At 53.7% G+C, this 26,319-nt stretch overlaps 1 protein-coding gene and 1 long non-coding RNA gene across 4 annotated transcripts in view; both read left to right on the forward strand.

Moving 5' to 3' along the window:
- The window catches only part of RXRG (retinoid X receptor gamma), a 40,786-nt gene extending 34,074 nt beyond the window's left edge, over nucleotides 1-6,712 (forward strand). For all 3 annotated transcript variants that reach the window (XM_049635238.1, XM_049635240.1, XM_049635239.1), the window contains exons 8-10: nucleotides 916-1,007; nucleotides 2,854-2,959; nucleotides 6,417-6,712. In XM_049635238.1, the coding sequence (XP_049491195.1) occupies nucleotides 916-1,007; nucleotides 2,854-2,959; nucleotides 6,417-6,564 (346 nt within the window). In that variant the 3' untranslated portion in view covers nucleotides 6,565-6,712. The remainder of the gene's footprint in view (nucleotides 1-915; nucleotides 1,008-2,853; nucleotides 2,960-6,416) is intronic.
- A 12,196-nt stretch (nucleotides 6,713-18,908) lies between these two features.
- Nucleotides 18,909-23,452, forward strand: LOC125925948 (uncharacterized). The gene is made up of 3 exons (XR_007458952.1): nucleotides 18,909-19,275; nucleotides 21,784-22,415; nucleotides 23,128-23,452. It is a non-coding gene; the product is annotated as an uncharacterized LOC125925948 (long non-coding RNA).
- Nucleotides 23,453-26,319: the final 2,867 nt, after the last annotated feature.

Below are 26,319 nucleotides of genomic sequence, written 5' to 3' on the forward strand. Positions count from 1 at the left end.
GGGGGGGGGGGGGGGGGGGGGGGGGGGGGGGGGGGGGGGGGGAGGTTGAACTGCCAGGGGGCCGGGATGGAGGTAAGCAGCCAGGACCTGACTTCGGGAGTCGCGGAAGATGAGCTGAGGTTTTTGCTGGACTGGGTCGCAGGGTCTCTGCAGAAGGGCCGCAGCAGGAGCCCCAGCCTGGCGTTCTGCGCCTTAAGCGGTGCTGAAGGAAATTTAAGGCATGTGATTCAGAGAGATGAACGGAATGAGTAGGGATGAATGGTGTGGGGCAAGGGGACGGGCAGCCGGTAAGCCTATCCGGCGAGGATAGGGTTGAAAATAGCCTCTGGGCCGGGGGCCGGGGCCCTGGGCCCTGTGGCCCCTTCCCACCCTCCGTTGTAAATGGATTTCCAGGCCACGTGAATGTCCACCCAAGGCGTCTCTACTCCCTCCCTGCCCTTTCCCACAACACGCAGAGGCCATGCAGGGACCAACACGGTCTTTGATGGACTCCGCCGTCGTCATGGAGATTTCCACCCTCTCCCTGGAGGCTGCCCTCTGCTGTGTCCCTCTAGACGGGCCACACCCTCGCCCCGCTTAGCCTGTTACCTTTCTACTGACTTCCAGTCCTCCAGGCTGCCTTTCCAGCGCCGCCCTGCCCCCCGACCCCCAGAGTTCACTGCTTCCCCCTCGGTGCTCCCTTGGACTTTGCGCACGGCTTTGTGTCGCTGCGCGTTGCTTCCCTGTTTCCTCAGTGAGACTGGGAGCTCCTCGAGCTCGGGGACGGCACCCTCTTTGTCTCTGCGCCCCTAGCACCTGCCGCATCATCTGGGACACGGGATGGGGACATAAGGAGCGTGGGGTGCGTGCGCCTCATCCGCCCCTGGCCTGGTGTTCACGGTTTTCTCATCGCCTGTCATTGTGTCCTGTGAACAGAGTCCTGACTGAGCTGGTCTCCAAAATGAAAGACATGCAGATGGACAAGGCGGAGCTGGGGTGCCTGCGGGCCATCGTGCTGTTTAACCCAGGTGACTGGGCAGCGGTTCGCCCTCCTCCGAGCTCGGCCGCGGCGCTCCTGCGTTCTGACGTCCCCCATCTCAGCTGAGGCGGAGCAGGCAGGGCCGGGAGTCGATCCTTCGTGGTTCCGACTCCTAGAGCCTGTCTTGCGGGCGTCTTGAAGGAGCACGGAGTGTGCATATTTGGGGACAAGTGGGGAAGGTGACAGTGGCCCGGGGTCACGGTGAAGGAGGTGGTCGGAAGGATCAGATTTGGCGGATAGTTTTAGGCAAAGCCGGTGGGGTTTGCGGAGGGATTAGAGATAGAGTGTGAAAAGAGAGGTGTTAAATATGATTCTCAGGGGTTTGGGGTTCATTTTCCCGAGTTATTGTGAAAATGGAATTTTGTTTGCTGAAGTGGGGGACCCTAAGGGTAGGGGGGGGGTAGGAATTAGGACTTTGTCTCTGGACAGGAAAACCTCAGGTGGACATGTAACAATGTGGATGGAACGAGAGTGTATTGTGCTGAGCAAAATGAGTCAGTCAGAGAAAGACAGATACCGTATGATTTCACTCATATGTGGAACTTGAGAAACAAAACAGATGAACACAGAGGAAGGGAAGCAAAAATAAGTAAACACAGAGAGGGACGTGAACCAGAAGAGACTCATAAACACAGAGACCAAACTGAGGGTTGCTGGAGGGGTGGTGGGTGGGGGGGATGGGCTAAATGGGTGATGGGCATTAAGGAGGGCACTTGTTGGGATGAGCACTGGGTGTTTTTAAATTAAAAAATCAATCTCTGGGCCGCCTGGGTGGCTCCGTCGGTTAAGCTTCCGACTTCGACTCAGGTCACGATCTCACGGTTCGTGGGTTCCAGCCCCGTGTCAGGCTCTGTGCAGACAGCTGGGAGCCTGGAGCCTGCTTCGGATTCCATTTCCCTCTCTCTGTGCCCCTCCCATGCTGGTTCTCTCTGTCTCAAAAATAAATAAACATTGAAAAAAAAAAACCTATTACTTAAAAAAAAATTTTCAGATGGATAGTAGACATCCAGGAGTAGCTGTCCAGGAAGCTAGTGTTCATGAGTCTGGGACTCAGAGGAGAAGTCAGGGCCGGAGATGTGCCTTCGAGAGCTGTCAGCCTCTACCGGGCACACGAGACTCTCAGACAGGTGTGAGCTCACGTAGGGGGTCAGTGAAGTGGGGCAGAGAAGGGGGCTGGGCAGAGGTGGGCCCAGGGGTGCACCCTCACGTAGGGGCTGGAGAGAAAAAGAAGAACCAGCAAAGGAGCCCGAGACAGGCCAGTGAGGGGCAGGGAGAGAAGTGGAGGAGTGATGTCCTGGTGGCCCAGGGAAGAGAAGCGATTCAAGGAGGAGGAAGGGATCGGCTTCCTCACATGCCGCTGGGGGTCAGGAGAGATGACCGTTCAGAATTACATGGTGACTTCTGCACGGGCTTCAGCCCAGGAATCAGGCGGTTCGTTAGCTGATGCGGCATGTGAGTGGATCTGGCTTTTGTACCATCTCGTCATTCAGTCCGGGCTTAGCACATGGGAGGCACTCAGTAAATGTGGGGATGCAATCGTTCTAGAATGAGCAGATAGAGTAAAACTCTCCTCCTTGGAGTCGGTAGTGGCTGCCTTTGGCGATCAACAGGGTTTTCAGCCTTTGTTCCAGGAGTCTATTGGGTGGACTGGGCACAGAGAGGGAGAGCTGGGGGGCCCAGGGGACCAGCTTGGTGTCTTTCACTGTTGTTCCCCACCCAGTGCGTCTCTATCTAGTAACTCTTGGGGCAGAGGCCAGAGTGAACGGGGACAGCCTCTCTGGAAGGGTGTCTACCTGAGATGTGTCCCCACAGGCTAAATCAGTCGTCTTTTTCAGATGCCAAGGGTCTGTCCAACCCCTCGGAGGTAGAGACTCTGCGAGAGAAGGTTTATGCCACCCTCGAGGCCTACACGAAGCAGAAGTATCCGGAACAACCTGGCAGGTGAGAGAGAGAGAGAGTGCAGGAAGAATCTAATGGCCACGTTGAGGCCTCTTCCTTGCCCTGCATACATGGTAACGTGCAGCAGGTGCCGTCTAGGGTTTTCAAGTGTTCTTTAATCTTTCTAACGAGCTGAAAGCTGCTGAAACATTGGCTCCATGACACCGGAGATCCTGTCCTGTTCGCCATTCCCCGCTCCAATGTTATAGCCTAAAGCAGTGCCGGCACATAGTATAGGGCTGTAAATGTTGCCCAGACGAGCAAATGCAGAAATGAAGGCGGGTCTCAGTGTCTCCAGTTTCTAGCGAGGCACCAGGGCCCGGAAAGGGTAAGGCACTTGCCCGGCATCGTGGAGCTGGTGTGCAGTGGGGCTGGGAGGTGAACTCAGGTCTGTCTGGCTTCAGAGAGCTTGTGCTTTCCAGGGCCGCTGCCTGGCTTTCTGCTTTGCCCCCGCGGGAAAGACGAATCCTACATTTTGGGGGTATATATTTTTCCAGTATTTTTGCGTGTCAGTGCATGCGTGCACAGAAACGTGCACTTACAGACATGAAATCGTACAGTTTGGTGTATTATTTTCCTTCTCTTAGCTGTTTTTAGCTACTTTATCAGATGCCGAAAGGTACAAAATTATCATTTTCAGTGATTCTGTAACATTTCACGGGGTGGACGGATCTTAATGTATTTAGCCATTGGCCCGTGGAACATTTAGGTTGTTTCCGCTGAATGTTACTTTCAAAACTTTGGAATTTACCCGTTTTCCTAGGAACGGGCCTGCCAGGGGGTCCCGGCTGCCTCCTTGTTGGCCGGACTGGGGTGGGACCTGGAAGGGCAGGGAAGGGGGTGTAGAGGCGGGGCCCCCTTGTGTCCCCGGGGTGTGTCCGGCACAGCCTGGACAGAGGGGGACCACCCTGAGGATGAGCAGGTGCATCGGGGATGTCACTTGGCTCAGGCAGGTAGGTAAGCGTGCCGAAGGCTGGTCACCTCTGCTGGGCAGGAACAGGTGGAAGGAGGGCCGGGCACGGCCGGGTGCTGTCCGTGGTACTGGGCTGCCACTCCCTGGAAACACTTCGGAAGTGCGCTTTGCTCCAGCGAAGCAGAGATGGAACTCAGGAGGACGCAGGCACATTGTCTCTCGCGCGGCAGGCACCTCAAAGGCTGTGGCTGCCGAGCACGTGAGGGAGGCACACGGCGTCTGTCCCCAGGGCTGTGGCCCTTCACGGGCGTGTTGGTTTCCAGTCCCGATCTCAGCCCCTAAGTCAGGGCCAGTCAGCTGAGACAGCAGTCCCCTAGTGTAGTTAGCATTTTGTGGGTTGTAAAACGCGGGCATCTTTAGAGCGAACGATACATTTTCATAGTTCTGTCTCAGCCTCTCTTTGTACTTTACAGAGAAGCCATTCCCTTCATCTAATTCCGTAAAAGTCTTTCGTGGTAGAGTCAGGACCAGGAGCTCAGCCTTTACCTAAATGGCTCTTCCTGCTTGGGGATGCCCTGCAGAACTTTCTGAAGGGTTGTGTGGCCTTGGGATAGACTTTAATTTTTCTTAAAAAAATTTTTTAACATTTATTTTTGAAAGACAGAGACAGAGCATGAGCAGGGGAGGGGCAGAGAGAGAGAGAGAGAGGGAGACACAGAATCCGAAGCGGGCTCCGAGCGGCTCTGAGCCATCAGCACAGAGCCCAACTGGGGCTCGAACTCGTGAATCACAAGATCATGACCTGAGCCAAAGTCAGATGCTTAACTGATTAAGACCTTTAATGTTTCTAGGTAAAGAAGTAATCCCGATTTTTTGTAGATGGTGCCATTTTATTTTTCTTATATTGCCCCATTTCTTTGAAACTTCATGTGGCCTGAATATAGAAACATACACGTTTTCCAGGAGCATTAAAATTCCAACTTGAAACTCCCCCCGTGAACTCATGTTGTGACGCTCCGTGAAGAGCCAGCCTGACCAGAGTCTCTGATTTCAGGCCGGGGTGACCGATAGGATTTCGGTCCTTGTCCTTTCATTGGAAGTTATGAGTGACTGGATTGCCAGCTATTATTAATAACATTAAAAATCAGCTTTATTGGCAAAAAAAGGGTTCTGAGAGATGGAGAAGGGCCACCGAGGCAGGTTGGAAAACACAGCAAATCGAGGGGACCCAGGAGGATGTGCAAATGTTAGGGTAGTTCATACACAGGCCTCTCTCCCTGCGGTGAACCTCACAGCCAAGGTCCTTGGTTGTACAGGAGTGTGCAGCACACGCACGTGAGTGCATGCGTGTGGGAGAGAGTGCACGTGTGTGGGCACGTGAGAGTGTAGGAGAATGAGTGTGCGTAGGTGGGCGTGTGCACAAGCTCACGTCTGTGAGGGTGGGTAAGAGGGTGAGTGTGTGCACACACGTGTATATGTGTGACACGTGTGAGGCAGGTGTGGGTGAGTGTGTATAAGGGTGCGTGAGAATGTGTGAGTGGGTCTACCTAACGTGTGTCAGGCGCGAGTGTGTGTTTGCACACGTGTATGTCGTGTCCCTACACTGCCCTAGGGGGCGAGACTAGTATATTCCACCCCACTCTCCTCCTGCTTAAAGGAAGCACCTCCTTCGTGTTGGTAACAACTGCTTGCCAGCTGGTAACAAACCTTGGTGACTCCCCGCCCCCCGCCCCCTCCCCCCGCCCCCGCCGTGGTCTGTTGGGGGAGGGGTGGTGAGAGGAAAGGTGGACTCAGCCGGGGAGGTAAGGGCCGCTGGCCCCGCCCTCGGTCACCTCGTGTTACAGAACCTCCGCGAGGCCTGGCGGTGCCCCAGTAGGTGCCCCCACGTGCACGTACGTGAGTGGCGACGGCCACCGCAGGTCAGCACAGCCGTGTCTCCAGCTCCATTCCCGGAATCCCCCGCAGACCTTCGCAGGCAGCCCGCGGGCCGGGTGGGGATGTAGGGAGCCACAGCTGGTTGGTGGGAGATGAGCCAGAGCCTGGGCCTTGCTCCTGCCCGGGATCCCGGGACGTGGGCGCAGATTTCAGAACACTCTCAAGAGGCCACAGGGTTCGGCTTCCCCTTTAAAAACTCCATTGCGGGGGTCACCTGGGTGGCTCAGTCGGGGAAGCCTCCGACCTGGGCTCTAGGTCGTGATACCACAGTTGGTGAGTTCGAGCCCCGCGTCGGGCTCTGTGCTGACAGCTCGGAGCCTGGAGCCTGCTTCGGATACCGCGTCCCCCTCTCTCTCTGCCCCTCCCCTGCTCGCGCTCTCTCTTCCTCTCTCTCTCTCTCTCTCTCTCTCTGTCTCTCTCTCAAACATAAATAAACATTAAAAAAATTTAAAAGCCCATTGCTGAAGCTTCCTAGGAGTAGAGCTTGTCTAGCCGCCCCAGTGTCCCCTTCCAGGCTCTCTCTCGCACGTGGGCTGGTCGGGGAGACCAGACGAACTGGAGTGGCCACCCGGCTCCTGACGCCCTGTCGCCCCCCACCCTCCGCCCCTGCAGGTTTGCCAAGCTGCTGCTGCGCCTCCCGGCCCTGCGCTCCATTGGCCTGAAGTGCCTGGAGCACCTGTTTTTCTTCAAGCTCATCGGGGACACGCCCATTGACACCTTCCTCATGGAGATGTTGGAGACCCCGCTGCAAATCACCTGAACGCCCCCAGCCGCAGCCCCCCCCCAGCCTGGGACTACCCCTGGGCGGGTGTGTGTGGACCCCCCACCCTGCACACGTCCCGAGCCTCCCGCCCCGCCCCTTTCCCCTTCCGATAATGTGATGCTTACAATAAAGAAACCTTTCTACACGTGCGACTTTTATAGGTGGTTTTGTACAGATGTTCAAGGAAACCCTTCTTTGCAATCTGAGGGGCTGGGGATCTTTCTGGAAGTTCTTGGAAAAACTCACCAAGCCTCTGTACATATAATTGGTTTAAATTATTTTTTCACTTGCCATGGAAAGCAAACGAGCGAATAATAAAATAATATATATGATGTTGACATTGCCTGGAGCACGGGGTGTGTTATTGTTATGGGGGGAAGTTTTCTCAGCTGTGGGAGGAAAGTTGTTGGGGGCTGGGGAATGGGGGTGTGGCCCTGAAACGGTAAATCAGTCCCACAGTTCGGCAGCCTGAGTCTAAGCTGTCCCCAGCCAGCTTAGCCCCTGGCAAGAGTGGTAAGACACATTGTCTTTCAGAATGAGCTCGCTTTGTTTTTTCTTTCCTCCTTCCTCCTAAGAATAATGAGTACAAACAGCCTTGTCCTGTTTGAGAGCAGTTGAGCATAAGGCCACGAGAAGATGCTATCTGGATGGAGGAAGATTCTGGGATCAGGAGAGTTGATAGGGGGTAGTAACAAAGGAAAGGAATTTTCTGTTGTTAATTGGCAACATTAGCAAAAAGACCAGAGAACATCTAATTTGTTTTCCATCATTATCTGGCCCTACATAGCCTATTCTTAAAAAGGAAAGAGGAAACCTCTCCCAGCATTTAGCCTCGGAGTGATTTCCTTGTGGTCCTAGAGTCCTACTGTCTGCTGGACAGTGAGCTCCTTGAGGGCAATGTCTGATACCACAGCTAGACTACACACACACACACACACACACACACACACACGTATATATATATCCCATCTTCTTTGAGTCACCTTCCTGCCATCCACAGGAACAGGACTTAATGGATACACAAATCTGTGCTGTGCTTTACATGACACCTGCTAGGGCTGTGCAGTGTACAACACGAACAACTGCACGTGTCAGGCCTACTTACCTTCTCTGTACACCAGAACCTGACCCAGGGTCTTGCACACAGCAGACACATAGCAAATGTGTGTTGTTGAATTGGGGTCCATGTAACTGGAAAGAATTTCCTAAAGGGCACTGTGGATGACAGTTGCTTTATTCCCCATCAACACCTTGTCCTCTCAGAACACCCTAGGGCTAACTCTCCAGTCCAAACACATCCGTCAGTGGGCACACAATTTTGAGAAATTAAAATTGTTTTATTCCTGGGGAAAGTGTAGGGATCCTTTATCCTTGGACATTAAGCAATGGAATTAAAATCTTAATTATGCTGTCTCTCTTTTTTTTCCTTTTCTTTTTTATCTACATTTTCTGTGAACCGTGATGCAAGCGACTGGGGTTGTGGGGTGACTAAGATTTAATTGCAGATTTAATTGACCTCCCCCTGCGGCCAGCGTAGCTCACTGGAAACGTTCAGCTGCACGTGGCTTCCAGGGGAACTCAACATGTCCCGCCATTCATGGTAACATTCGTGGTAAGCCGGGTCCTGTCCTCGTCTTTGATCCCTCCCGCAAAGAACCGTGGCTGTTGCCGGAGCTGAGTTCAGCCTGAGGGAGGCCCAGCGGGGGGGTGTCTGTGCCCCCGCCAGGCGGTGTCCCCTGAGCTGCCACCCACAGACACCGAGCTTGGCCAGAGACGGGCAGGTGTCTCTTCCCGGGCTGGCTCCGTGACATCCGGGGCCCCAAAGGCCACCTCCTTCCTGACCCCTTCCCCCTCACACTCCAAGACGAGCGACTGAGTGCATGTTCGATCTTCCTTCAGGCTCAACTCCGCCGCAGCCATGAGAAGCCTCCCCAGGGAGAAACCTCTCCTCCTTCCACTCGCCTGGTCACCGGAGGAGTCGGCCGTGGAGACAGCACGTCGTCCCATCGGTGCCGACTAGTGTTTCCTGAGTGCCACAACCCAGGCTGCTGACACAGGTAACAAAATCGAGGGACTCAGCCTTGTGTTGCTCGGGGTTTTCGCAGAGACGGGGCCAAGGTGGGCAGAGGTTGGATGCTGGATGCAGCCAGCTAGAGTCTGCTCCCGGAACTACAGGCTGGTCCTCCTGTGTTTGCGGGGCAGTTGCTCAACCTCTCTGGCGCCTGTTGCCTTTATTTGTAAACGTCAGTAATAATACGCACCTCATAAGGGTAAAAAGATAAAAGGATGCACAGAGTCCAGCGTGAGGGCACGTGATTTGGCACAAGACACGGTCGGGTGGGTCCTGACTGTGCCTTTCGTGATGGACTTAAATCTCACTAAGCCTCAATGAGCTGATCCGTAAAATGGGACAATTCTGTTTGCTCTGGGGTTTTTGTGAGGATCATGTGTAAGAAAACGCGTGTGAAGCTTTTATCACATTACCTGGCATAGAAGGGTAAAGCAAAGCTTTCAATTAATTTCCTTCTGGAGGGCGAGACCGTAGTCAAAACTGGCATCCCGGGTTTCGGGGATGACTGGAACGTCCTCTTCCACAACCTGGTCAGGAACGCCCAACGTGTTTGTACACAAGGAACCAGAAAGTTCTGGTTTCTAGTCTGGGTTAACACTTTTCTTCTCGTTTGTACCTTCCTGAGTGCAATGGCAGTACGTCCCCCTCCCCGCCCCCGTCCCCCAGCACGGCTGACAGTGTAGACTGCAGGGCGAGCCTTGTGGGAGCCGGGAGGACCGGGTTCCAAGGAAGCTGCCGGGGCTCCCCGCGAGGGCTCCCCGCGAGGCTGTGGGTGTCCTGCTAGCCGCCATCAGAATTTCACCTCTGGTCTCAGCGACTCGGGCAGGTGGCTTAACCTTAGTTTCTGACTTTGGGAACTGAGACAGATAATGGCACCAGGCTCTTGGAGAGAACCAAGCGGGGTGATGCGATGAGCTCTCAATTAGCTTCACTTACACGATTATTGATCCAAATATTTCTACGAGACTCCTGCTCTGAAAAGAAGGTCCTAGACTCCAGGGACAAGCCTCCCCCTCACGCCTGACCCCTCTCCCCCACGCCTCCACGCCTCCGCCCCCCAGCCCCCCCCCCCCCGGCCGCCCCCCCCCCCGCCTGCCTACCCTGCATCCGTGGCACCGTCGCCCCCTGCCCCCGCCTTCCTCGGATGGTCCGTGTCACATCAGCGACAGCATCTCGTGACATTCCTGCATACACGCACAGGGAGGACTGAAAAGCTGTCCTCTGCACAGCTAACGCTTCTTGGCCTTGACCACGCCTGTTCATATCGTTCAGCGAAACCAGCCAAATGGCATGTGATTATTGGTTTATGTTACTTCTTTGCACAAAAACTTGCAGTGACTTCCTCTTGTCTGTTAAGCAGCGGTGGTCACCAGGGGGCAGTTCTGCCCCCGAGGAAGGTTTAGTGATGTCCGAAGAGATTGTCACAACTGGGGAGACCTCGTGGGTCTCCGGCCGGGCCCCTGCAACAAAGAGGCGTCTGGCCCCAAAGGTCAACAGGGCCAAGACTAAGAAACTGCTGTAAAGCATCACTAACGAACAGAAAGTCAAATGGCTCTTTCCTGGGTTTCAGAATTTTGGCTAAAGCCCCAAGGTGAGGCCAGGAGGCTCCCACATGTTCTAGAGGAATTACTAGATGCACCCACATGAACTTATTAAGATAGAAGAACTGATTCTGTAACTTTTACCTTAGATTTCTTCTTGAGCCTGTATTCAGAGAAGATTGAAATTTAAGCAGGAAGATCCTAAGAAGGAGGGGTGCTTGGGGGGCAGTGCTGTGGCTTTGCCCCACTCCTCCAGGCGGAGGGAGCCACCCCCCATACCCAAGCCGAACGAGGAGCACAAAAGACCCCTCCCTGGGACTGGACCTATAAGAAGGGGGTACTGATAGGAAGGGAGGCTGTCCCCTCCTCCTGGCTGGCTGCTTGCTCAGTGCCAGAAACCCCGCGTTGCCCTGATGGGAGTGAGGGGCTCGGGGATCCTCGTGAACACAGAGACCGAAGCCTTTCTCTTGACTAGAGAGCTCTGAAGACAGGAATCCATCTCGAGGGTGACGCAGGACAAGGGAGAGGGCGGCGATGCGCGTTCCCCCGTCCTCTGTGCTTGGTCTGGTGGGGACGTGGCATTTTCTATGAGCCAAATTAATACTCCGCAAGGTAGTTGCGCTTAGAATATCCGAAAGGTACCAAGCTCAAGAGAACGCCTGTCAAGCAAGGCTGGGGGGTGGGGAGCAGTAAGAGGTTGAGCTATCGGGGGCAGTGACTTAGGGGTCAAACGGGGGAAGCTATCGCATCAGACGTGAGTCAGCAGAGCAAGTGCTGCCCATACCTGGTTACTGGGCGGGGTAGCGTCCCCCACGGGCCTCCTGAGGAACTCCGGTGTGGCCCTGGAGAGAGCCCCCTGCTGGGTGTTTGCCGCGTGGAGGCCACTGACAACACTCCATCCTTAAGAGCTTCCCCTTCTTGCCATCCTTCCTCCCAGGCCCAGTTCCCCGGTTACAGAGGGGAGGACGCCAGGGAGGGGGAGGGAGGGGAAGGAGCCGTCAGAGAATTGCCCTCCTCTCCCCCCACCCCATGCAGGTCCCCAGGCCAGCGGTCAGGCCCGACAGGACGAGGCTTTGGATGCGATGTGAGGTTGGCATCTGGAAAGGTCTCTGCACTCAGGCAAGCAGTGGAGGCCTCACCGAGCAGGCGTGGAGGCCGTGGCTGGAAGGAAAGAAAGGCTTTCCCTGCATGCATCCCAGTGACTTCTGTTGCTTCCCAGTACCGGCTGCGTTACCCAGAAGTGGCGCTGGGGGGCAGGCACCACCTTGGCTTTGCCTTCATGGGTCACTGGGCCCTCAGCCTTGGCTGTCCCCTCGGACTGAGCCCAGGAGTCGGAGCTCTGAGGCCCAGTGCCTCAGCCACAAAGTTTTCGTTTCACCTCTGAGACCGGCCGAGGCTCTTTAGCAGGGCTGTCAAGGCTCTCCAGGGCGAGGCCCCAAAGAAAAACCTGCCAGCCTTCCCTTTCTTGCACATCCCACGGTGCACCCAGCTCTGGCCGGTTCAGCTCTTCCTCCGGCCCCTGGTGACTGTCTTCGCTGAGCCGTCCTCCCCCTGCACCACGGAGGCACCTGCCCTTCCTGCTCCAGTCCAGTGCAGGTGCCACATGCCTCTGGCCCGTTTCCCGATCTCTCCATCCTTCTAATTTCATCATTTTTTGTGCCCGGATTCTGCACATGTCTACACTGTGTTTTACATTCTTGACTGGCGGTATAAACAATCAATTTTACTTGTAAACGCCTCGAGAACAGAGATCATGCCGGACTCAACTGTGTATCCACGACAGCTCTGAGCAGAGCGCCCAGCCGGGGCTTGGCACTCAATAAATGTTCAGTGGAAGCCTGTTGCGAGTAGCACGGTCCAGCAGCGAGCCCAGGAGCCTCCCTGCTGGAGCCTCAGCCGGAAAACCAGCTTCCGGTGGGTTGTTACCAGCAGGTGTAAGGTCTCCGCTGTCTGTCAAGTTACTCTTCACGGGCACAGTGGGCCGTGGCCCAAGACGTTGAGGCATGTTCTTGGCCTTCAGGGAACTTACGGCCGAGAAATGTACAAGGCACAAGGATCAAGGGCTACAATGATACGTTGTGTAGCACTTGACAGCTTACACAGCACAAAAAGATCTGTGACTGTAATTTGGCCTGGGAGAAGTGGGCAAGAGAACTTTTGTTATCTTCATTTGTTTTAAAAGTTTATTTTGTGTGACAGAGAGAGAGGGAGAGAGAACGAGTGGAGCAGAGGGCGGGGGGCGGGGGGAGGCGGCAAGAATCAGAAGCGGGCTCTGCACCGACAGCAGAGAGCCCGATATGGGGCTTGAATTCGTGAGCCACGAGATCATGACCTGAGCCGAAGACCAACGGAGCCACCCAGGCGCCCCTGTTATCTTCATTTTAAGGAGGAAGAAAGTAAGGCACTAGAAATTCAGAGACCTGAGCCAGGAAACGCATGGTGGGCAGTCCGTGGAACTCAGCCCCTGTCACTGCCCATACGTATCAAGCACGACCCCGCCTCCAACATCTTTGCACCTGTCTCCTCGGCTAACCGGATATTCCGTGCCCAAGAAATATCTGTACATCGGGGGACTGGCATAAACAATGAACAAACAGAAAAGTAATACGAAGGGTGTTTTTAAATAAATACGGAACCTGGGCAAAGGAATCGCATTTAGCTTTGAAACCTTCTTTAAGACTTTTGCTACAATTATATATATATATATATATATATGTATCTTTTTTTTTTTTTTTTTGAAAGTCCTCTTTTACATTTATCTCCAGAGCTGCTTTAGAGGCCCCCTAAGAACAATGATCTCATGGTTCTACCTTAAAAGCTCGTCCAATAACAAGGACAAGAACTCCGGCGTGACCCAGATAAACCCCACCCTACGTCAGGCCCCGGGCTCGGAACTTTCATACCCACCTCATCTATTTAATTGATCAGGCTCTGAATGAGTCTTGGCTGTTTCCAAACATCAAATCTACGCTCCCAGAGTGAGAATTTGCCACCACTGATGTAATCCAAAATACTGGGGTTCAGGCTCTGAAGGATCCTTCCCCCCCAATGATCTCAAGGCTTCAGGCCATAAAGCAGTAACGTCTTTCCCTCTAGGAGGGTGACTGGGGGCCCCCGATGTGGGATGAGTTTACCGGGAGGGGCTGAGTGGGCGGTGCCCTGGAAAGCTCCCCCCCCCCCCCCCCCCCCCCCCCTCCCAGGGGCAGCCCCTCGAGGTCCCTGCGGCTGCAGGCAAGCGTACGACCCGCCCAGCCCTGGCGGGACGCTTGATGCCAAGATTGTGGGGCACGGGCGCCCTCTGCTGCCAGCTCGGGGCATCACGCTCACCTTCCTGGGAACGCCGCGGCCAGGGAGTCTGGGAGGACTGGAATTTCCAAAATGGGAAAAGAAAAAAGAAAAAAAAAGGAAGAAGAGTTTGAAGAATGAGACTCAAATATGCCCCCTCCCCCCTGCCAGCCGGGTACTCAGTGGCGTCTTCGTTTCTGGAGATATGGGCTCACAAGAGGAATCTCAACGAGGAAACAGGGGAGAGTCTCCAGGGGGGATGCTGAGCGCCAGCAGGTCTAAGCTGGGAAGGACCACCTCCCTCGGAGCTGCTAAACACTAGCGACACACAGAGCTGCGACTGCCACGTCACCGACATCACACAGGAGACAGGAGGCCGGAGGGTCACGGCACAGCAGGGCTGGCTCCAAGCAGTCCCCACTAGGTGTGACAGCAGATTCTCCCTTGGTGATGCTTCCCATTAGACTTGTTTCTCAGGCCGGGTGGCAACGTGGCGACCCGGTGGAAAGAGCAGAGGGCGAGGAGTCAGGGGCCTGGGGTCCTCTGCTGGTTACGCAGAGGCTCCTCGTCTGACCCTGGGCAGGTCACTGGACCCCGCAGGGCTCTGCATCCCTGTCAGCAAAGTCAAAGGCGCTGACTGCGTGATCTCTGAGTTCCCCTCCACCTCCCTGAGTCAGTCGTGTCTCTTAGAAATTGACCGATACCCCATTCCGTGACTTTCCAGGCACAGGAGCATCCTGACCTCGCAGTACCGATTCCAGAGAAAACCCCGAAAGATCCTAGTCCTCAGGAAGCTCAGAATCTGAAGGATGAAACAGGTTAAACACTGTTGGAGTTTCAAGTGAGCACTTGCTTTGGGTTTAGCGTTCTGTTAAATGACAGAGGCGAGAAGGTGCTTTCCAGTGCGGGGGAGACCCCGTTAGCTTCTCTTGTGAAGCCGACCCCCCAAGGCACCTCTTTGGCTTATTTTTTCCCCTTTATCTTCTCTCTCAGGTCAAAATCTCCCCCAAAGTACCCACTTCTCAGGTATTTCTAGTAGGTCCTTGAGAATCCACCTTCCGTTTGTTGATTCCCACAGATGACAGCCGTGAGAATTACACGGTACTCTTTTCTGTGTTTTAAAAACGTACGTGAGTAGTTTTTTTTTCGCCATCAATGTCCCCTTGACTCACCCTTCTTTGGTTTACTCTGTGCTCTGCTTTGAGGTCCATCGGTGATGCTCTCGGTGACTCTAGCTAACTCCTCCTGACTGCCGCCTAGCATTTCTGCACCCTCCTCGGCGGCCTCTGGTTCTTTACCAGGATAGGCACTCGTGCCCGAGTCTCCTTGCTTACACATGCAGGAGTTTTCCTGGGGCATCTCCAGGGTAGAGGGTTTGCCTAGACTGTAGTCACATGCCCATGTCACTAACGTGTCCACGCTGCTGCATGAGAGGTTTGCAGTGATATGTCCCAGCCATATGCTCGAGGGGCCCACTTCTACCTGCCCTTCCCGGCATTCGGTATATTCAAGTGATTAACTCTGTGCTGCACATCCAGTGAGACCTTTCTCCGATCGGGAGAAACACTGGGCTCCTCCCACTGTCCTTAGTAACCTTCCAGATTTCCTATTCTGTGAGTTACCTATTTATAGCTTTTTAAGGGACTCGACCAAATTCCTCAGTGACCCCAAGTCCCCCGACGTTCCCCAAATTGATTTTTTTTTCTTTTTTTATAGGAAACCAATGGGCTCAGCACATTGTTCGTGTTCTCTCTTCACTCAAATAAATCACGACACCATTTGTATGCAACTTCCTCAGAAAGATACATTTCACATCTTGGCAACCATTGGAATACGGAATGAGTCACGCGTGCCTGGGTCGTACGAGTCGTTTTGGGTCAAAACTTGGACTGGCTTGCCGTTTAGCACAGCTGCCGGAAAACACAGCGGAGTCTGCTGGTTTGACGAGCCTCCAATGACCGGTAGGATTCTGATAGTTGTCACTGTCAGTCACATCTGCGCCAAGAGGGGTGTTGGAATACCCATCTCTCACATTCTGAAGCAGATGCACAGACACAGGCAAAGCCCCCTGAAGACTGGGGACAAGGTCCAGTTTTGCTTGGATATAGGAGAACAGAAATCTCAAGAAGAGAGCACTGAAACGCACGTAGATCTGAATGTTGTGCGTTCGTGTGTTGAGTAGAGAATAACAATGTAATCCAGGGCACCGGATTACAATTCGGAAGTATGCTGAAGTTTCCATTGGTTGCTTATCTTAATTAAAAATTAGGCTTTCCTAGAGGGGGTTGTTGCCCATTTTTTTTTAATGTTTATTTATTTTTGAGAGAGAGAGAGAGAGAGAGAGCGCAAGTAGGGGAGGGCCAGAGAGAGAGAGGGAGACACAGAATCCGAAGCAGGCTCCAAGCTCTGAGCTGTCAGTGCAGAGCCTGATGCGGGGCTTGAACCCACGAACCGCGAGATCACGACCTGAGCGGAAGTCGGCCTCTTAACCTACTGAGCCACCCAGGTGCCCCGGTTTGTGGCCCTTTTTTTAGGCAAATGCCTAATATATATGTCCTTTTTTGTCTTTCTTTCTATTGGATCGCTTGGCTTCCTGTTTCCTTTTGGCAGGAGTTTCTTACGTATTCTATATAGTACACCTTTGAAAGCTAGAGATGTTACAAGTAGCTTCTCCCAAGCTAAAACTGTTTATTCACCTGAACAGATTTTTACTTTTGAAGAAGTCGTCAAACCCCTACACTAAGGTTTGCAATTCTGGAGGCTTGTTGGAGAAACCCCCTTCATCCCAGGGTTTCAGAGACACTTTCTCGTTCTCAAGCACGCACGGAATCAACCTAACAAGAGACTCGAGGCGCAAAGTGCCTGCTCTGTAAGGGATAGATCTGGACTGGAGAAGGCGGCCGGCCTCTCTTCCCAAATGAAAAGTGTCCACAGCCACCATGCAGGGGGAGAAGCTGGAGAATGGGCACCTTCTATGGCCAGAGTGGCCTTGCTCACGGGTCTGTCCTGTGGGTCCCCAGAGAACATGGCTCCCTGTACTTGAACTCAGGCCCAGGCAGCCATTCAGGACTTCACCGATCCACCTTTTGGACTCCCCCCTCCTCTCGAGGGGGAAGCGTGGCTCAGTGTCTGTTCTCCCCATTCTCCCCAGTCAGGCCAGTCACTTCCTTTCCAGGAGGAGCCAGCGGCAAGGGAGGCTGAGTGGTCTCTTCCAGTATGGGTGTTTCTGGCAAAGTAGCAGAAGTCTTTCATCTTTGGATTGAGCTGGAAATGTGAGATTAGGCAGAGAGTGAAAATTCCGTTCACGAGGCAATCTGAACAGCTTCATAGTATAGTTGAAGAGAACGAGGCTCAGAAAGGTTGAGTGACTCTCCCACAGTCACCCAGCAAGCACTGCAGCCAGAATTCAAAACCACTCCCTCCAGTCTGCCTGACTCTAGAGATAAGCTCTTAGTGTCTCCCCGCTTTACCCCAAACTGCAGGATGGACTCTGACCTCTTTCGTGCTCTGTCTCCCTCAAATCGTAGATGCCCAGGGTATCGGAACTCCAGCGGCCACCTGTCAGAGTGACCTGGTCGTATTGCTGAGAACCCCGTGAGCAAAAGGGCTTGTCTAGAGCTGGCAGTGAAATTGGGGCAGAATGTGGGCGTCTTCCAAGCACCTCGTGAAGAGAACTGTCTCATTCCTGGATGCTTTTAGCCCTGAGCTCCTGCTCCAAAGAGGATCGATGCACATAGCACAGACCCAACACGACGAACTTAAGCACAGAGGGGAATGTATTGTCTCACAAAATGGAGAAATCTGAAGGCAGGACCCAGGCACCCGGACGGTGCCCTCTGGATTCCCCAGGGCGTCTCTGGGGCCTGCTTTTCTCCTCGTTGGAACATTCCTAGCCAGCTTGACCCAAGATGACTACGGGGGCGGGGGCGGGGGGGGGGGGTTCTCCATTGGGCATCCTCACCCGCCAGTGCCCGCAGCTGAAAGAGAAGAGTTTCTCTCCCCGCTGTGTCCCAGCAGAAACCCTGGTGTTCACGGGCTCTAATCTGTTGGAACCGAGTTCCGGATACATCTGTGGGGACGATGGCAGGGACAGCAACACTGGAATCACACGGGCTGAGCATGTGAGGTGACGACCTCCTAGAACGCAATGAAAAACGAGGCGTGGTCCCCCGAAGAGGTGATGTATGCTGGGAGGCAAGACAAGCCAAGTGTCCACACAGCTGGCAGATTCAACATGCAGCCGCTCGTGTGCAGTTGTCCATTACTAGCTGCCTCCACTCTGCTCCCCACCCCCCCCCCTGGGGGGGGAGACCAGTCCTGCACACAAGTGGGGTGCCAGACACCAGGCCAAGTATACATCACCTCCCTTCATTCCCAGGGCACTTTTGTGGCAGGATCCCAGTTTTAATGATGGGGATATCAAAGCTCAGTGAAGTTCTGTAGCTAATTCAAAGTCACACTGATAGTAAGGGACAGAACCCAAAGGCAAACTCAGGAACGCCTTGACTTAATTGACATGAAATTCACCACTGCATTTCCTGCGAATCCCACAGCTCTTCCCAGGGAAAAAGGACTTCCTGCAGTCTGCAGATAATAGAACATAAATCTCCCCTCCTCCCCCCTTCCCCACCTCCTCTCCCCCCAGTTGTAGAACAGAAGGCACAAATCCATATTTCCACAGCCTATGATTTCTTTGTAGAAACTCTGGATTTCCGCTCCCCTCGGAGACACTTCCGGCCTTGGCAAAAGCTGACCACCCACACGAGAGGGCTGGTGCTATACGGGGACAGCTGTTTCGGGATTGTCCACAGCCAGAGAGATACTTGACTTGTTTCCAGCCAAAGGAGGATATATGCTCCCCCAAGTCGCCCAGTTCCAAACCGACTAAACCACTTGTGTTCAAACTTCCCCTGAACAATTTCATCCCTGGGGTGGGAACGAGCATGGAATGATTTGGAGCAAAAGGACAATTTTTGGACAATTACGAGTGAGTGAAAACAGGAGGTTGTAATGGATGTTGTCTCTCACCCCTTAACGCCGGCATTCGTAGCCAGGAATTCTGTCGCTCAGATTTTGGTGGTAGAAACGTAATGCCGAGCGGTTGTCTGAGACTACTTCTCGATGTTCAGTAATTAGAAACAGTGACGCTGACTCGGGAGCCTATCAGTCGGGGGGGCCAAGCACCAGTGCACACGAGAAAAAGAGGCTCATTTGCTGGAAACGTGTGAAGATAAAAATCGAACAAAAACTAGCAAATATTTCATATATATTTTAAGTGTGACTTGTATTTCTCCCTTCAAACCTGCGATGTCAGATGTCTAACACAAAGAAGTTTCTCTAAGAGGAATGCGCTGGAAGGAAAGAGGGACATTTTTCGGTAATGACGAGAAGCCAAAATCTCTTACCGGCGGCGGGGGGGGGGGGGTGCAGTCAACGGAAGGAGACAGTGTGGTTTAGCAGTGAGTCAGGTGACGCAGCTAGGAAGTTAGTTTGTCTGCAAAAATGTATTTTTAAATTTGGTCCAGGATGGGACCAGACGTGTTCCAATTTCCTCGAACAGCTTTAAAAGCTGGAAAACACCCAGCTATTGTCCGTGACTTAGACACAGGGCTTCCCGGAGGGAGAGAAGTGCTTTTTGGAGGGTCCCTTCCAGCTCCGAGATTTCTCAGAGCCTTTCCATCTTAGGGTGTTGGAGAAACAAGGAGCACGTGCAGAGTCTGAGCCCCCCCCACCCCACACTCACACACACACGCACAGTGTGATCGTTTCGGCAGCGAGCCTGCGTGGGATGCACAAGAAAAGAGAGAAGAGGTAGGTGGAAATAAGAAAATCTCACGGCCTGGAGCAGGGAGGGATGTGGTGCCCGAGGAGGAGTCCCCACTCACTGATGAGTGAGGGCGTCGCTCACAGCAGCCACCGACAGCACAGCCCCTTTGTGTCCTGGGTCCGTGCAGGACAGATGAGGCCAGCTCCAAGCAGGAGGCAGGCACTTCACAAGCCCCTCTGCTCCCTTCCCGGGATGATTCAGCAAGCAGCTACAGCTGGGGCCTCGCACGCCGTCTGGCACGTAACCCACTCTGTCCACGTCTGTTGCGGTAATGACACCTCTCAGACCAGGTGAAGGGCTCCGGCCCGAGCCAGTCGCACATCTTCGAGGCAGGGTCTGAGCAGTAAGGGGCCTCCCGCTTCTCCGGGGAGTATTGGTGGATGGAGTGCAAAGCAGGGGGCAAAAGGACATTGAACTCCTGGGGCCTGAGAGGAGACACCCACGTGGCTGACAGACCTCTTCTTTGTACCCAGGGCGGGGGAGAGGGGCTCACCAAAGCACAGGCCCATTGACAGGGGGCAGAAGGACCCTGATGGCTGTGATGCATAGCGTTAGTCCTTTCGAGAGGTTTGCTCATCAGACACATACTGTCTGCAGAACATTTACGGTATGTGAAATTCTACGCCAAGTAACAATATTCATGAGGTACTTTTCCACTTAGGCAAAATGACCGTGTATGGCTTTACATGGTGTATGTGAACCCATAGCAGAAAGACAGGAGGGACCCACTTTAGTACGGGTGGCCTCTTGGAGCACAATGGGGCTGGAAGTGATGTGAAATGTGCTCCTTTTTTTTCTTAATTAAAAAAATTTTTTAAATGTTTTTATTTATTTTTGAGACAGAGAGAGACAGAGCATGAGCAGGGGAGGGGCAGAGAGAGAGGGAGACCCAGAATCCGAAGCAGGCTCCAGGCTCTGAGCTGTCAGCGGGGCTCAAACCCATGGCCTGAGATCATGATCTGAGCCGAAGTTGGACGCTCAACCGACTGAGCCACCCAGGCACCCCATTTCTTAATTTTTTTAAATGCTTATTTATTTTGAGAGAGAGAGAGAGAGAGAGCGCGTGCGTGGGGGAGGGGCAGAGGGAGAGGGAGACACAGAATCCGAAGCAGGCTCCAGCCTCTGAGCTGTCAGCACAGAACCCGACGCGGGGCTCGAACTCCCAAGCCGTGAGATTATGACCTGAGCCGAGTCGGATGCTTGACCTGAGTCGGATGCTTAACCGACTGAGCCACCCAGGCGCCCCCTGTGTGCTTTATTTCTTATTTGACTTCTGTATTTCTTTTCAAAACGAGCGTTCATATGCATTCATACATCACTCCTGAAATTCTTCAAAATTTTTGTCATTTCTGGATACTAAATAGATATAAATGCCCATGAATTTATTTCCTACCTCTCATGAGGACAGGGATGATTTGGGGATGTCATAGACTAGGGGCCTCTATTTTGTTTCCTTTTGTATCCTTAGAGTCTAAAACAGTGTCTGACACAGAGGAAGAGTTCAGTGTGTATTTGTCTATTAAATGAAAGAATTCTTTCCAAAATAAAAAATTGCGGGGTGCCTGGGTGGCTCAGTCGGTTCAGCAGCCGACTTCGGCTCAAGTCATGATCTTGCAGTCCATGAGTTCGAGCCCCGCGTTGGGCTCTGTGCTGACAGCTCAGAGCCTGGAGCCTGTTTCAGATTCTGTGTCTCCCTCTCTCTGACCCTCCCCCATTCATGCTCTGTCTCTCTCTGTCTCAAAAATAAATAAACGTTTAAAAAAATATTTTTAAAAATAAAAATTAAAAAAATTGCAAAACTGTATGTATTCCAAATAGAGGATTTAAGTTTCTGGAACAGAGCCTGCCTTATGCTAAGTACTTAATATGTGAGTTAATTAAATACTTTGGTATGTGAAGCTTGGTGCCTGCTCCTAGAGATTTTATTTTTATTTATTTTGTTTAAGGATATTTTTTTTTTATTTGAGAGAGAGAGAGAGAGACCACACAAGCAGGGGAGAGGAACAGGAAGAGAGACAGAGAATCTCAAGCAGGCTCCACGTTCAGTGTGGAGTGAGACGCGGGGCTCGACCCCACGACCCTGGGACCGTGACCTGAGCGAAATCAACAGATGCTCAACTGACTGAGCCACCCAGGCGCCCCAAGATTTTAAAGTCCCGACACACTTATAATCATGTTACAAAACAGATTATACAAAGTCTCCTAAAGAGGTAAAAGCAAAGAGTGAAGGGGGTCAGTAAAGAAAGCTACAGTTTCTATCAGAGGCAATCAGGGCAGGCTTCACGGAGAAGGTGAGATCTGAGAAAGATTTTGAAAGGTGATATAATAGTTTCCCGGGGCTGCCATAACTTGTCATGGCAACCTTGGGGCTTGAAACAACAGACGTTCATTTTCTGACAGTTCTGGAGGCTGGGAGTCCCAAATCAAGGTGCTGGTGGGACTTTGCTTCCTCTGGGGGCTCCAGAGGAGAACCTGTCTCTTGCTTCTTCTAGCTCTGGTAGCTGCCTGCCAACCCCTGGATCCCCGGAGTCCCTTGGCTTGTGGCTGCGTCACTTGGGTCTCGGCCTCTGTTTTCACATCACCGTCTCCTCTGCGTGTGTCGGCCTCCTCTACCTCGGCCTCTCTGATAAGGAAGCTCATCGTTGCACCCAGTGTCCACCTCGAGAATCCAAGATAAGATGGTTTTTTTCTTAAGATTCCCAATCACTTCCTTTTGCCTAGAAGGTAATATCCACAGGTTCTGGGGATTAGGAGGGGAAGGTATTTTTGGGAGACGTGTTTCCTGCCCAGCAGAGATGGAAAGAACTCAGAGGAGAGGAGACAAGAAAGGAGTTCCTTGTTTCCTTACAGGTCTGTCTCACCAGTCAACCTTCTGTGTGTGGTTCTCCCCCATTTAAAAGTTTCCAGAGGACCCGACCCATACTAGGATCACCTGGGAATTTTATTTTGTCTTTAAATCATTTTTTAATTAATTTTTAACATTGTTTTTTATTTGTGAGAGAGAGAGAGAGAGAGTGCACATGGAGGAGGGGCAGAGAGAGAGAGGAAGGCACAGAATCTGAAGCAGACTCCAGGCTCCGAGCTGTCAGCACAGAGCCCGACGCGGGGCTCGAATCCACGAACGGTGAGATCATGACCTGAGCCGAAGTCAGACGCTCAACTGACTGAGCCACCCAGGCGCTCCTTGTTTTGTTTTTAAATGGAGGGGTGGCAGGTGAGAGGTGGGACATGGGGAGATCATCTGGACATGTCTGAGTCATTGGAGGAGGAGAGAACAGAGGCAGGAAAACCATCTGGGGTCCCCTCAGAGGAAGCAGGGCCCGACGTAGGATGCTGGCAGGAAAAAGGAGACAACGGAGGGGAGAATCAGAGGTGGGATCGGCCGGAGAGAAACTTAACTGGGTAGAGGCTGTGGGGTGGCCGTGCAGGTCTGAGGCCTGCGACACGGGCATGCGGGGCAGGACGGAAGCGTGGATGCTACGGATGTGGGGCAGGGAGTCTGGGATGCTGGTGGGGCCTCCTGGCACATGGACGGCGAGAAGAGAGGCAGCCACAGTGGGAGTGCTCCCCAGGAGGGGAGAGGAGGCTCAGGAAGGAAGCTTGGGCAGAAATACGCAGTGAAGGAGAGCGCGTCCAGCCAGGGGAGCTCAAGGTGAAAGCTGAGTGGGAGAGGGCATCGGATGCTACAGCGACGACCCAGAGGCCGTGGGTGTGTTTCTGTATTGCTGGCGTGTTAGCGATTCTTCCCAAGTAGAACACAGATTCACGCCCCCGGCTGGAGTGGCACCAGGCTCCTGACCTCCACTCCTCATCCCCTCTCTCCTCTGCCCCACCAGCCCATGCCGCAAGCTCCTGGGGGCTTTTGCAGTTGGAAACCCGGATGACCAACCTCGGTGACACCCCACAGAAGCCATTCTAGCCCCCGTTGAAGCCATAAATATATATTCAGAGTGATAAAAATCCAGCCCGACCACTACAGACGACAGTCCTAGAACGTATCCCTCGAGGTTCCCATAGAAATATCACCGCAAAATGCTCATTTACCATCATCCTTTCTAGACAGGGCCGTTTTGGTGAAATGACTTTTGGAGATACTGTCTTACCGTTCGCGGGTGTTTATACCAGGCTCTTTAAAATAGAATGTTCTTTTCCTTTCAGAGCTGAAAAGCGTTTGTCCCTCTGTACCATCTGGTGGGTTTTCTCTCATAGACAACAAAGGGTGTCATCGCAGAACCTAGCCCCGGGTTCTGTGCTGGCTGTCGGGACGCGTCGTCACAGGACCTAGTCCCGGGTTCTGTGCTGGCTGTCTGGATGTTAGGACCGAGTGTCACAGCAGGTTGCAGGAGCACCTCATGTTTGGTTTTCTGGTACCATCATTCTTACTGCTCACCTTGGTTCACCACAGCCTTCTCCACTGTCCCCTGGCCTCCTTCCTTCTTCTTCACGGTCCGATGCCTCTTATCGCGTGTGTTTCCGGATCCTTTTTTGGAGGTTGGCAAGATAGGATGGTGAAGGGAGACTTTGCTGCCATCATGGGCAGATGGTTGGGTTATCTGGGGCCACGGGCGTCCTCCAGGCTCCTCATAACGCACACCACAGAGGCCAGGGCAAGATCCAGGTGTGGCTCGGGGCACCGGAACTGTGCACCAGACCCGAGCCTCCCCAGCGTCGTGCAGCACAGGGCAGGCGAAGGGGGCACGAGGTCTCCTCTGCCGGCCGTCTGGCCTTGCCGCCACCTCTCCTCCAGTCCGGCCACGCCAATGCCACTGGTGTCCTCGGGGCAAAGCAAAAGGGGGTGGGGGACCTGGAACAGGGCTCTACTGAGAGCCAGACCCGAGGAAGCTTTGGAGGTTGGCTGGCTCGTCCTGTGTGGCCAGGACAGCATTGCCTGGTGTATGGGATTCAGAGCAAGAGCGGCGTCCGAGGCCGAGCCCAGGGACCCTGTTCGGGATGAGGCCTCTCGGGCCCGCGAGCTAAACCTTCCATGCGTGGTTAGACAGACGCCGTCTGCTTGCTAACCTTCCCAGCCCCACTGACTCTTTGTCCCCAGAAAGGAAGGCCTTATTCACAATAGCATCACCTGAGAAGTGGGTTGGGGCCCCTAGGAATCGCCCAGCCCCTCCAGGGCCTGTGACTTCTGGCAGAGGCCGCAGACGCGTCTCCCCCAGAGGTCTGACATGAACTGTGCACGAGGCGAAAACACCCAGGACAAAAAGGACACGGCAGTGCTCGCTTGGTGGCCCCTGAAATAGCAGAAAGGTGTCCTGGAATCTAGGCCGGTGACACCCAGATCTGCCTGTGCGTCGAAGCCCTTTTAAAAGCCTCCGAAAACCGTGGAGGCCCGTGCCCTGTCCCTGATCCGTGGAATCACAGTCTCTGAGGGCAGCTGGATATTTGTGTTTTTAAAGGTCCCCAGGTGATGGTCACGTGCGGGCCGGGTCAGATCCAAGATGCTTACTCCGTATCTGGGCGGCGGGCCCAGGAAAGTGACTCACCAAGGCTGGCCGGGCCGGGCCTGGGACCCACGTCTTCCAGCACCCGGTCCAGTCTTACGTCAGCCCCTGGCTGTCACGCTGCCCGGCCGAGGCCTGCACACCCAGCCCCATGGCGCCTTCGGGGCCTTCCTGACCGCGCTCAGCCACGCAGTGCTGTTTTCTCACTCGTTCACATGCGTCTGCACTTTAGGCTGCTTTTTAGGAAAAAACAAAACACATGTTTATTTATCTCAACAAATCAAACTCAAAGTCACGGTCCAGAATAAGGGCTGCGGGCCCCACGGGGCTGGGGGAAACATACGAGCCGGGTCTCTTCCAGAGGGGGAGACGTCATAGCATCGTGGCGGAGAGGGCATCAGGCAGGGCAGCTCTGGAATCAGCCTTTGGATCCCGGCCTTGCCGGACGGACTTCGGTGCCCCCGAGTGCACAACAAGCCCCACGGGATGACGTGACATCTACGTTTGTACACCCGCCTCATTAGGTGTAGGATTTCCGGAAAGGCCGGGTGTGCTCTTATAAACCGATAGGCACCTCAAGGCTGTATTTCTCCCACCCGCCACGGGCTCAAGGGAGGGACGGTGGAAGGCGGGAGCCTGTGGATGCAGGCAGATACTATGGGACCCAAACTGAGCGTCTCCCCCACCATCTCAACGCGAGGCTTCGCGGGCTCCCGTGGGGGATCCCAGGCCGGCTCTCAAACCTTCGCCTCCAGAAGCACATCATTCCATTCCCATTGCATCGGCCGGCCGAGTTTGCTAGAACACATCTAGCTCTGAGCAACCTGTGCTCAGAAAGGTCAGGGAGTCGGAGGCCTCGGGGAGCACGAGTAATGTCCCTCACCGGACGGGAGGGCTTGTAGAGGTCTGGGCGGTGCAGGGAACCATCGCCACTCGGGAGACTAGAGCCCAGGTTCCTGGGCTCCCCTCCGGGGCTGAATCTCCTTCTCTGCCAATGGACTCTCTTCTGTTGCATGAGCTCTTTTCCCGGCTGACTCACACACTGACTCACTCCTCTAGTCAAGGCCGAAAAGAAACATTTCCAATGGTTACAAAACTACGGGAGCAAACAGAACGAGATTCCACTGTCAAGCCTTCCAGCTCAAGGATGGCTCCTTCCACCGGGCTTCATAATTCCTGTCGTATTTCTGAGTGGCTTATGCTTGTCAGCAATCATACTTCCTCTGTAAACGGTGGAATTTGAGGTATGACTTAGAAAAGACGTATCCGTCTTCAATGCGTGCTTTTGACGCGGGGGTGTAAGTTTACATTCTGGGTCCCCGAGCAGTCGTTTGCAAGGACCTCCTCTTTCAGCCTACCTCCTTCAGAAGAATCCTTACCGTTCTCACTGGTACAGCCCTGGATTTGGGGGCAGGTCCGCTGAAACGCTGATCCATTCACGTAAAATCAGAACAGTGGGGGGGGGGTGTGCAAGCAAGCCTCCCTCTCCCGGCTTACAGAGAGTGTCTTCCTAGAAGCACATCTGAAGGTCTTTTCGTGACTGGTTATAGATGCATGTTGCCCTCAGCTCCTGCC

This window comes from Panthera uncia, chromosome F1, assembly GCF_023721935.1.
Source record: "Panthera uncia isolate 11264 chromosome F1, Puncia_PCG_1.0, whole genome shotgun sequence".
Taxonomy (NCBI): Eukaryota; Metazoa; Chordata; class Mammalia; order Carnivora; family Felidae; genus Panthera; species Panthera uncia.